At 41.2% G+C, this 12,497-nt stretch overlaps 1 protein-coding gene across 2 annotated transcripts in view; it reads right to left on the reverse strand.

Moving 5' to 3' along the window:
- Positions 1-12,219, reverse strand: part of AGAP1 (ArfGAP with GTPase domain, ankyrin repeat and PH domain 1) — a 645,107-nt gene extending 632,888 nt beyond the window's left edge. For both annotated transcript variants that reach the window (XM_045032567.1, XM_045032566.1), the window contains exon 1: positions 11,790-12,219. In XM_045032567.1, coding sequence (XP_044888502.1) covers positions 11,790-11,952 — 163 coding nt within the window. In that variant the 5' untranslated portion in view covers positions 11,953-12,219. The remainder of the gene's footprint in view (positions 1-11,789) is intronic.
- Between the last annotated feature and the right edge of the window lie 278 nt (positions 12,220-12,497).

Below are 12,497 nucleotides of genomic sequence, written 5' to 3' on the forward strand. Positions count from 1 at the left end.
AGATAACACTGATAACCAGTACTGATGAGAAGCGAATGTCATTCTTGAGCTATATGGAGCATGAAAAGGAACAGTGGTGTGGTTTCTTCATGCAATACTCTTTTCTAAGCCCTGTTTCCATAAAATAAATTACAACATGCAGGAAATACCTAGATGATATACGGGTAGTTCTAGGAAGTCTTCCCTACCTGAAGGTATTTTTTTTAACGTAAATTCACTAGCAGAAGACAGACCAGAGTGGAAACGGCTCCTCTCAATGAAACGACACCAACACCATTTGAAAGAGTCAGCAGGAAGGCTGATTTAGTACCCAGCATCTTCAGGCTGCTTTTAGAAGAATTTCCACAGGTTTCAATGACTGAAAATGCATAGTTAGTCCCCAGCAGATTGAGAGGTGAAATATTCACATTCTCAAACTCTGTTGTGAAAAGCAGTGACCCTAGAGTAGCTCTCAGATTAAGGCCAAGTAAACTGGGAGGAAGATCAGACAGAGTGCAGTGCTGCAGCACTCCAGCAGGGAGTCTGATTTCAAAGAAGGAACAGGAAAAGAGCCTTAAGCGTCTCTACTGAGGTGAAATATCCTGACCAGCAGATACCCAAGCATAAAAACATTTAAGGTACCAAGAACTCAAACACGGAAAACCTTGTTTTTAGATTGCTTCATCATGGTTTGTTATAACTCAGACTAACTGCTGTCAAGAACCAGTCACCCCTTGGTAGCAATTTCAGCATCGTGAGTTTAGACCCTTATCCACTAAGAATTCTGCCTATGGGACTTCACATCAGGCAAAATGTTATATCACAAAGACAGGACAGCTGTCAATTGAGAGAGAGGTGAAACCTGAGCAAGGGACCAGGAACTCTTACTTGTGGCTATAACCTCAGGGAACTCTAGTGGTTATGTTTCTTCATCCAGAAACTGTAGCTAATACTCATTTTACAAGGATGTCAAAGACAAATTACAAAGGATTTTCAAATATTAAATAGCCTTAACTATTGTGACCATTTCAAAGTGGTGAAAAGAATCAAATCTTTTTTTAAAAAAAGGAAAAGTGGACATGAGAACAGTTTTTAATCCTTTACTACCCAAAAAAAATGGTGATTAAGATAAAAATAACCACTGAGACAGTAATTTTGGAAGTGAAGAGTGATTCTAAGTGCTCAATGAAGGTGCCTGATTTTAAGAACATAAGAACGGACATACTGGGTCAAATCAAAGGTCCATCTAGCCCAGTATCCTGTGTTCCAACAGTGGTCAATGCCAGGTGCCCCAGAGGGAATGAACAGAACAGGTAATCAAGTGATCCATCCCGTCACACATTCCAAGCTTCCGGCCAACAGAAGCTAATAGCCATTGATGGATCTATTGTCCATGAATTTATCTAGTTCTTTTTTGAGCCCTGTTATAGTTTTGGCCTTCACAATATCCTCTGCCAAGGAGTTCCACAGGTTGACTGTGCATTGTGTGAAAAAAAAATTCCTTTTGTTTGTTTTAAACCTGCTGCCTATTAATTTCATTTGGTGGCCCATTGTTTGTGGATTGTGAGAAGGAGTAAATAACACTTCCTTATTTACTTCCTCCACGCCAGTCATGATTGTATAGACCTCTATCATATCCCCCACAATCGTCTCTCTTCCAAGCTGAAAAGTCCCAGTTTTATTAATCTCGCCTCATACGTCAGTCGTTCCAGACCCCTAATCATTTTTGTTGCCCTTTTCTGAACCTTTTCCAAGTCCAATATATCTTTTTGAGATGAGGCGACCACATCTGCATGCAGTATTCAAGATGTGGGCGTACCATATATTTATATATAGAGGCAATATGATATTTCCTGTCTTATCTATCCCTTTCTCAATGATTCCCAACATTCTGTTCATTTTTTTGACCACCACTGCACACTGAGTGGATGTCTGAGAGCTATCCACAATGACACCAAGATCTTTCTTGAGTGGTAATAGCTAATTTAGACCCCATCATTTTGTATGTATAGTTGGGATTATGTTTTCCAATGTGCATTACTTTGCATTTATCAACAGTGAATTTCATCTGCCATTTTGCTGCCCAGTCACCCAGTTTTGAGAGATCCTGTTGTAGCTCTTTGCTGTCTGCCTGGGTCTTAAGAATCTTGAGTAATTTTATATCATCTGCAAACTTTGCCACCTCACTGCTGACCCCTTTTTCCAGATCATTTATGAATATGTTGAATAGGACTGGGCCAAGTACAGACTCCTGGGGGACACCACTATTTAATGGGCATAGCACCCACTACCTGGAAAGAAAAAGTCAAGCCCTTTAGCGTGGCTCAGATTGAGTACCCAAAATTAATAGTCAGCTATGACACTGCCCCACAGTTGAAACTATAGAGTTGTGAATAGCAGAGTACACTAAAGTGTTGCACTGTAACCCCTGCCAGCATGTGGATCCTGTGGGCGTGAACTAAAAGGTTCCTAGTTCTCATTACTGCAGTCCTCTTCAAAAGGTACACACTGCTTTAATGCACACTGCTATTCACACCCCCAGTCTCAATTGTGAGGCAGTGTAGAGATAGCTTTGATCTCAATGTATTAAAAAACAGAGCTGCTTGTTACAGTATGTGTGTTTTCACTTTAAGTGCATAAGATCTGTCAAAATCTGATTTTAAAGCTTGAGCCTGATTTTCTTTACTGCATGTACACTGATTACTGAGTGTATAAGACTTATTTGTTAATTTAAAAAGAAATTAAAACAATGGTTTTATACACATTGCAGTGTGAACTTCTAATTTATGCTGTGTTATCATTCCGTACAGACGTACACTAATACTCCCAAACAAAAAGGCAGGGGAAGCCTGCACACTCCCTTGAAAAATCTACTAAATCCTCATAACACAATTGACTGAAGATATCAGAGTAATTCATTGCAAGAGCATCTCTTATTTTATTTCTTTGCTTTGAGAAAACAGAGGTCATTCTCAGCTGTTAATAGTAAAATGTCCATTTCTGGCTTGAGAACAGACTATTATCACTGGTCCACAGCATTGTATTTTTAATCAGCTATACCCACTCCTTCACTAAGCATCTGATATTATGACAATGGCAGCAATTTAATGTCCTCTTAGAAGCAGGAGGAAAAGCAGCTACAAATTTCTACAGTAATTTTTTTGTTAGCTGAAGAAAAAAGCAAACAAAATTCTACCTTTAGAAAGACATAGCCCAATCAATTAAGACCATATTACTATATAATTCAACTCTTAGCAGAATGTATCATCCACCAGATAAGAATGAAACCAAGCAATTGAGACTATTTAATTTTTAGTATTTTCATGATTTTTAAACCTACTGTAGTCTTAATTTGGCAGGAATGCCTTTTCTTTTTTGATACAAGCCATTATGAACTATTTATATGCAACTGAAGCTAGTAGAACTAAATGTGCATAGAGAGGGCTGAACAAATGAGCAATCAGGAACCAACGCTATCATACCACCCAAACAGGGAAGTGTTACTTTTAAGTTTGACAAAACAGACTTTGGATACAAGACCACAAATCGGTTCCCACACAGTGGCAATATACAAATGGCTTTAATACAGATTTGCTCTAACCACTTGATAGTATACAAATGCATACATTTAGACCATTATCTCTATTTAGAATCACCATTAATCTCAGTGTCTTTTCACGTACACACACAGGAACCACATACAAATCAGATCTGTGAAAGAGATTAATGTGTTAAGACTTATCCTACACCTTTGACTGCTTCACTTGAACCCCCTCTTACTAACCCAGCTCCCCAGGACTTACTCTAAGATTTGAAGTTCATTTAGTCCTCAACCTCTCCATTTCAAAAATGTTTATTGTCTTGCCAGAATCAGGGCTCCCTCAGCACTGCCCAAAAAATTATGCCCACTGTGACAAGACTTAGCTCTGAGCTAGGGACAGCTTTTTTGTCACTGGAAGTATCTTTAAAATTCATTCTCTTGCAGCTAGGAACAGGTGCTTTGCTTTTGGAAAGGGGAGATTGCCAGCTTTCCAAATAGATACACATGTCCAGACCTGCAACAGCCCCAAGCTGTCAGACTTTAGAGTCCTTACACTAAGTCTTAAAAAACTTTTGTTTTATATTTATTAGATTTCTGGGGTTTGGGGTTTTTTTAAACCAGCTCAAAGCACTACACAACTTGAGTCAGTAACTAAGGCATAATGATGTGCATGCAAATGAAACATTGCCCTGAATTTTTTTACCCTCAGAAAAATCTATCGGAGTGTCTCAAAAACGTGGCAGGATATTATTAGGCAATATGGTATCAAGATTTTACTGTCACTTGTTTGGGTTGATCTGCATTGCATGCTCATTGTTTCAATGATAAACATGTGCAATGTCCACACCCATCTCATCCGGTTAGAACCTTTGCACTACATTACATCGATTGGCACTCACCTGCACTGCTTCCTTTAACACTTATTCACGTTGTGACATAGTTTATCAGCACTTTATAAACATACACAGCAGATGATCTTTAGACATCTTATTTAAATAAGAACCCAGCCCCAGTTCAAGATTTGACAGTATTTCAGTACAAAGTTCCATGGCTACAGAAGTGTAAATTATTCAGTATGGTAAGAGAAGCAGCAGCAGCTCAAGTAATGACAGCAATCCAGCCCAAAAATAGAGTGTGGAGCATGAGTAGCACTGCAGGCAAACTACACTTTATTTAAATAGGATTCTTAAACATGAAGTACAGTTGCATGCACCTGGGTGTTTCTCCACTAGTTAAAGAAGTCAGCCCAGAACCTGTATTTGCAACCACACATATATATCAAGCAATTTTAGTAGCACATTCAATATCCAATTTGAAGAGTCACATAGCATTTGGGCAAGTTATTCCATATACCTGGGAAACAGGTTAGCGTCTTCCCCTTCCATGAACTTTGGTTCAATGACCTCTGCCATTTGATTTCAAGGTTTCAATACCTCAGGCAAAAAAAAATGTCATAATACTTGTTACCAAAGAAACCTCAGAGGGAGAGATAATATCAGACAGCTTTCTAATGATGTTGCTGAATCACAGCAAGGTCTGGCACTAAAGCAGTGCTTTTTCAACCTGTTTTCATTTGCAGGCCCCTAAAAATTTTCAAGTGGAGGTGTGGACCCCTTTGGAAATCTTAGACATAGTTTGTAGATGACAGGTTGAAAACTGCTGCACTAAAGCAGTGGTTCTCAACTAGGGGTACGTGTACCCCAGGGGTACACGGAGGCCTTCCAGTGAGTACATTAACTCATCTAGAGATTTACCTAGGTTTGCAACAGGCTATGTAAAAAGCACTAGCAACGTCAGTACAAACTACAATTTCATACAGACAACTTGTTTATGCTGCTCTATATGAAAAGGACAATATTTGTATTCCAATTGATTTTATAATAGGGTAAATATGAAAAAAGCAAGCAACTTTTCAGTAATAGTGTGCTGTGACTTATGTCTGTTTAGGTCTGATTTTGTAAGCAAGACAAATCAGATGCCTGAAAGAGGTAGTCTGGAAAGGTTGAGAGTCACTGCACTGAAGAACAGGGTCTCTTACACAAGACCAGTGACTTTAACAGGGTGAGTACTGAGCAATTAAACAGTTAATACAAAGTTATAGTCTTACTTACTAAGACAACTGCCCTTCTTGCAAACAATGTTTGCTCTTTTCCAGTTTGATTTCATGTATTTTCACCTAGTTATATGATCCCCATCACACTAGTCTAGACACGATAAATCGATCCCTGAGTGCTCTCCCATCGACTCCTGTACTCCAGCTCAGCAAGAGGCGCAGGCAGAGTTGACGGGGGAGCGGCAGCAATTGCCTCACCATAATGAAGACACCACGGTAAATCGATCTAAGTACGTCGACTTCAGCTACTTTAGTCACATATCCAAAGTTGCATAACTTAGATCAATCCCAACCCCCACGGTAGACCAGGTCTAAGTCCAGCACATGTACAATTCTTTTTTCTGTAGTCAGCCTCTGGTCAACAGATTCACTGTTGCAGTGAAACTTATCTGTTATGGGAGGACATCCTGAACGGAAAGTGATCTCTTAATAAACTAAGTCCAACCTCATAGAAAGCTTAAAATAGTATTACCCTTTTTGCTTAAGTGTGTGTTTAGGGAAAGTTAAACAAAAAAGTTAGAAGATTATGTAATAAGGTCTTTGTAGGCCTATAAGGAGGCACACATTAAGTATAGCAGCTTACATACGCCAGTTCTGATCTTGAAAAATGAGCTACCATTCAAACTGAATTTTTTATTAGCACAAAGTCAGGTTTTCTAAAAACTAAAAATATTGCACATTAGGACTGACTAGATGGAGAGGTGAAAAGGAAGCACAGAAATTGCTAATGCACTGTTGTGTTAATCATCACTTAGCCATGACCACATTTTCATAGGGAATGAGGGGGCACAGATTAGAAGTTTAGCAGGAAGAACAGCAATAACTACGCTATCTGGGACAGGCTACTACCTCATTATGGTATACCAAGTAAAGTTTATTTTATGAGTAGGCAGCCGTTTACTTTGTGTCTTGCAGCTATTAATGCAATAATGGTGGTTTTTTAATTAGTAACCACAAGAAACTAATGCAATTCCAACTCGAAGAATGAGCAACACACTTCTATTTTTCCTTCTCTACCATTTAGTCCCTATTTTTTGTATGATTCTCACATCACACCTGGTGTTGATATACTAGAACTATTCCTTATGTGGGAATATTAGTGGGCTCTCAAATCAAGGACAAGACAGCTAAAAGCAGCCATGTGGAGATGAGCTCACCAGCTGTAAGAGCCAAATTCCTTCCTCCCCCAATCCATCCCCCCTCCCCCAAAGGCTGCTTCAGATGACACCTTTCAGGTCCACTGACCCACAAGTAGCAGCATGGGAGGTTTAAAGGTGACCTGGCAAAAGAAAACTAAAACTGGACTTCAACCTATTTTATACATTTAAAAAAAATAGACTCTTTGCAGCTGCCCTTTAAAACTTACCTGCCCTCTCCCCTAAATTAGAAATTCAGGTCTTTACTCTCAAACACAGATGTTTTTTCTCTAGTCACATGATGTGAAAGCAAACAATGAGCAATACAGAGGAAAATTATTTTTAAGACAATTGCTAGAATTTAGTTGGTTACTTAATTCAGTAACCATCATTCTGGAGACATTACATGTTCGAATCTTTTAGCTATTCCACCCTTCCAATTAAAGGGAGCGAGATTCACACTGAACACTCTGGGACAGAGCAAGACCTTCACCAAATCTGAAGGCTATCCAATTAACATATCCAAAATTTTCAAGTAAAATACTCTTACCTTACCCCACTACCCCCCCCCACAAAAAAAAATCCCTTTCGGCTTTCTATACATCCTAAAGAAGCAAATGAAGAGGGGGGGGGGGAAACAGTTTTTATATCCTTTCCAGATGTCAATTAAACTAATCTTTCAGCCCCAGTCCTTTGGTGTTTGAGTAAAAGCAGGTTTAACCCACCCCCTGCACACACTTGGTTCCTGACTCTCCCCAATACACCACCTGAAGCAATGTTTTACCAAATTAGCCCCAGCCAACACAGACTACTACAAATATTCACAATTAATAATTGTGCTATATATAGCATTGGCAGGGGGAAATTTGGTAAAGGTGTGTTTGCAGAAGGATATGTTGAGGAAACAGCGTTGAAGGTTGTGGTAGCTGTATTAGGGGTAAAAAGTGTGCCTGTGGATGAAGAATTAGAAATGATGTATTATAAGACAGAAAACCTAGACCAAGTAACTTAAGCTGTAAGTTATGTTGTGTGCAGCAACCAGAAGTACCACAACAAAGTTTGATGTAGTAGGTAATGATGGTTTAATTACAGACCACAGATCACTACATGATGTCCTATAATACTGCCAAGAATTACTATAATATTACTAAAAGCAGCAAAGAGTCCTGTGGCACCTTATAGACTAACAGAAGTTTTAGAGCATGAGCTTTGCTGCTTTTACAGATCCAGACTAACACAGCTACTCCTCTGATACTTAAAATATTACTGATGCTAGAAGTACCATTCAATGGTTAAGCTTTCATAATCAAATGAAAGTTGGAACTGATAAAAGCAGGGGAGAGTAGAACATGAAAACTGATCCAATTTCATTAATTATCTTTCACTTAATGGCATCAGCATGCCTGCTCTAACACTCAGATATTAAATCTCAAATATTTTGGGCATCTCAGGATATATTTGATAAGTTACTTAAAACAACCCTGTTTCAAATCACTGTACACAAAGAATACTACACATTACTTTCTTCAGTTACTGCTTGGGGTTTTGTAACATTTAAGAAATATCGATAGGTTAATTAAATCTCAAGTGTAACAAATGAAAATAAGAACTCATTTTATACTTCAGCTAGTTAGGTGGTGTTTGAACTTGAAGACAGAGGCACAGACTTGTGCCAACATACATTAAATACAAAAACAACAAAATGTCCAAGTTTTAAACAAACAGTTTTTAAAGAAAACATTTCCAAGCAGTGACTGAACACAAATATTGCAACTCTAAGAACCTTAAGTGAAACTGACATTATGGATTGTCATAACTCAGGCAAAGATATGCACAAGTTCACAACTATTAGCAAGATTTTTTGTAATGCTTTAACACTACTTTTGAGAATCATGTAAGGTAAGCAATTTACTATAATATAGGTTCAGTGAGGTGGCACATTCGGTGAATACATTTACTTCTATAGGACTAAATACAACTCAAGGGCTAAATCAATGCAAAGAAATCACAACAAAAAAAATCATAAGTAACATGGGGTCAATGGTTGTAGCTGGCTGAGTTTCAAGGTATTTCAATAGTTTTTGTTCCAGCAGCTGCACTGACATAACCCACTGTATCATTTTTAAAAGGTATTAAAGTTAAGATGATAATGTCACAATAGCTTTTGAAATTAAAGATTTATAGTACTTAATTTTGAAGGGATTTGTTAGATGAATGACATTTTTTACTTAGGGAGTACTCAGAATGATGTTGTATTTTTTAATTCATTAAAATAAGCCTCACTCAATTATTAGATTTCAAATCTGTTCTAATCTGACTCCATCAGAAATCCAGCAAATATAGTATTTGCAGAGGTTGTATCTGCTAAGGTATAAGTGGCAAAGTTATACTCCATTTTAACCAAAATTTGTCATGCCATACATATCAGTTTTCCTGCAACTACCCCCTGACATTTCACATGACTACTAGTAACTATGGAGTTGTATACAAACCACAGCAAGTTATACAGTATATTCCCACTTTTTGTTTGTTACAAATATGTCAAACTTGCAAACTAATTTGAAAGACAACTTTCTTGGGGAAGGTCCCTTGGAGAACATACCAATATTTCATAAATATCACTGCATTCAATGAAGCTCAGACAGAAGTGCAGATATTTGTTTCTTATACAACCAAAAGAAGCTGAGCTAATATAGAGTACAGTAATCTTACACACTGTAGGAAATTACTGCGGATCTGATCAATTATCCCTGAAGATGTCTGTATCTTTTAAAGCAAAGTGAACATGAATGAAGAGTGAGCCTGTTAACTTAAATGTTATAATCCAATGGTTGATTAAATAGAATGCCACACAAGATTCTCAGTTACCAAGAAAGCCTCCAGAACATAAGCATGATTTTAAAAGGTCTCTTTTTTCATTCATGTTTCTCATGAGTCAGTTTTACTGGTTTCCTGACTCACTGTCCTATGCAAGTTACATAGCTACAAAATGCTGTGAGAAATTTTTACTCATCAACTCCTAGACCCAGCTTTTGAAGAATATCAGTATTGCCATGCATCATCCTAGTTTTATTAGAAACCTCAATGATTTTCATATGAACTGAGCCAGATATAGATAATATGGGATAAACAAGAATACATACATAAATGATATGCTATGTGGATAGCTATACACAGTTTGATTTCACATTCCCTCTAGATGGATCAACAGATTAGTGGAAAAATTGATGCATTATAGAGAGCCTCTTCTAATCTAAAATCTTGTTAGAAGGATGAATATGCACTTGTTTGTAGCAGGACATTCAGGGCATCTTATCTACAGAAGATGAGGCATAACCTTCATAACTCATGTTACCTACCAATGAAAACATTCCAAAGCAGGGTATTTTCTCTCCCTGAGGGAGAAAAAATTATAGTACTGAGAAAAAAGTGGTTGCTCGTGTTACATTCTTTCAACAACACATCTTAATAAGTTTCCATTACCTTCAATGAAAAGTAGAGGAGAGGAATCAGAAACAGGATCAAGCAGAATGGCAACCATATGCTATGATTTCAGGTAAGTTACAAGCACCACAAAGCAAACACAGCAGTATGATGTGCTTGTTTGAACCCTTCCCTCCTCCCCCATGCATCACTGGATCAAATTATGTCTCTTATCAAATTGGTCATTGCTGTCATTCTGTGTTTTGCTAGTCAACTCTATTATGCTATTCAAATACTAACTCACTATGTAACATTATATGTATGCCTCCACTCAAATTGTATTTCATAACACTCAGATGGGTAATTAAGTCTTTCAAATGACTGTGCCTCAACAGCATCTATTCCTATAAGGTTTTCATTACAGGTTCTTTAAAAAGACAAGACAGCCACCCAAGCTGAATGGTTTTAGCTAGATGTCAATTCCAAATGTTATTCTACTAACTTGATTTCTGCTTCAGATTAATGGTAGGACCTCCATATATGTTAAAGCTACAGGTCATAACTCAGTAGGTCCCCTACAGTAAAGAGAATACTCAAAGTTATTGCTAAAGTCTGTAATTTCTGCCCTAGATTTGCTCCAGGTCATCAACTTTTGACCTTGATACAGTAGCTTCCTTATTTCATATACAGTTTTTTCTCCAATGCATCCCCATACAGCTGCATCACCACATCTAAGGAAAAGTTTCTTAGCTGAGTTTTCAGAAACAACGGATTTTTAATCATGCACATCCAAGACAATTCAATATCCTACTCAGATATGTCCTTTAGATATATGTATATACACAGCTATAAAATAAAACTGGTTCTCTCTACTATGCAGACTCCACACCTATGTCCTTACACTGTACATACTGTTGTCTTATAAACCAGCTGTAGATCTTGCTTGCCCTTTAATAGATCCAAATCAGAATGTACAGCATAAGGGTTTACTACACAAACTGAACAGAATGCCAAAGAATTCCTTGCACCAAGTCCCTCCGAATGCAGGAAAGACTCATCCCTTAGCCTAACAGGATCGCTATTCTCCCTATCCTGGCAGCAAACTGCAACCACCTAGAAACTTGACTCCACAGTGCTCTGCTCCCCCGTCCCAAGCCTCAGCACAATTCAGCTTTAGCTAGGTGGGAGAGCTACGCGGCTCCTCTGCACAGAAACAAACCCACTATCCCATGCGGAGAAGAGGGCGGTAAAGAAGCACCCAGCCCTGCCCTGGGCATCGGCACCCACTGCACGGGACGGATCCAACCAGCCCCGCTCTTGCGCCTCAAAGCGGCCCACCCACCGAGGCAGCCAGCCTGCGGGGCAGCATCCACCAGCCCGGGCACGGCAGGCAGGGAGGCTGGTGCAGCTCCCCAAGCAGGGCAGCGTCCACACACAGGCACAGCCGGCAGGACCCCAGAGCAACCCCCACCATGCGCAGCAGCATCCACCACCCCTGCGGGCACTGCAGGCAAGGCCCCGGCGCAGCCCCATCCCAGCCCCCAGGGCAGCGTCCCCCGCCGGCCCCGCACGGCCCGGCCCGGCCCGCAGCCCTTACCCTCGATGGCGATGACATGCTCGCGGAGCTGGCCCTGCAGCGCCGGCTCGTCCACCCGCTCCAGCAGCTCGTAGACGGAGTAGATGTTGGGGTGCACGGACTCGAAGCGCTGGATCTCGGCGCGGATGGCTGCCGAGTTGGCCAGCTGCTGCTGGTAGCTCATGGCGCGGCCGCTCGGCTCGGGTCCGCGCCGGCAGCGCCACCCCCTCCCCGCGGGCACAGGGGGCCGCCCGCTGTCACTTCATCGCGGGGGCCCCGGCTCCGGCCCCGCGGCGGGGCGGATACCGCCGGCTCCTGAGCGCCAACGGCCAACGGCTGCCCGGCCCGGCCCGGCCGCGCTGTGGTGCCCGGGGCCGCGCGCAGCCGAGGGGGGCGGGGAGGAGGGGCCGGGCACCCCGCACGCCACAGAACCTCGCTCGGCCGCCCCGCTAGAGCTACCGCGTCCTTCTCCGCGGCACGCTCACGCCGGCCCCGCCCCCGGCCCTTGCGTCACCGCGCTCCCCTGCTGCCCCGCCCCCTCCCCGCTCCCTGCGCGCGGCTTCCTGGGAGTTGTAGGCCCTGCGGGGGCACCTGGCCCTTCACAGCCCGGGCGGGACGGGGGTGAGAGTGGAGCATCAGGGAGTGGGGCGGGATGGGGCGGGAAAGGGGGAGGGGGAAGGGAAGGGGGAGCAGGGAGGATCAGGGGCGGGAAGGGGGAGGAGGGAGAAA

This window comes from Mauremys mutica, chromosome 10 (assembly GCF_020497125.1).
Source record: "Mauremys mutica isolate MM-2020 ecotype Southern chromosome 10, ASM2049712v1, whole genome shotgun sequence".
NCBI lineage: Eukaryota > Metazoa > Chordata > Testudines > Geoemydidae > Mauremys > Mauremys mutica.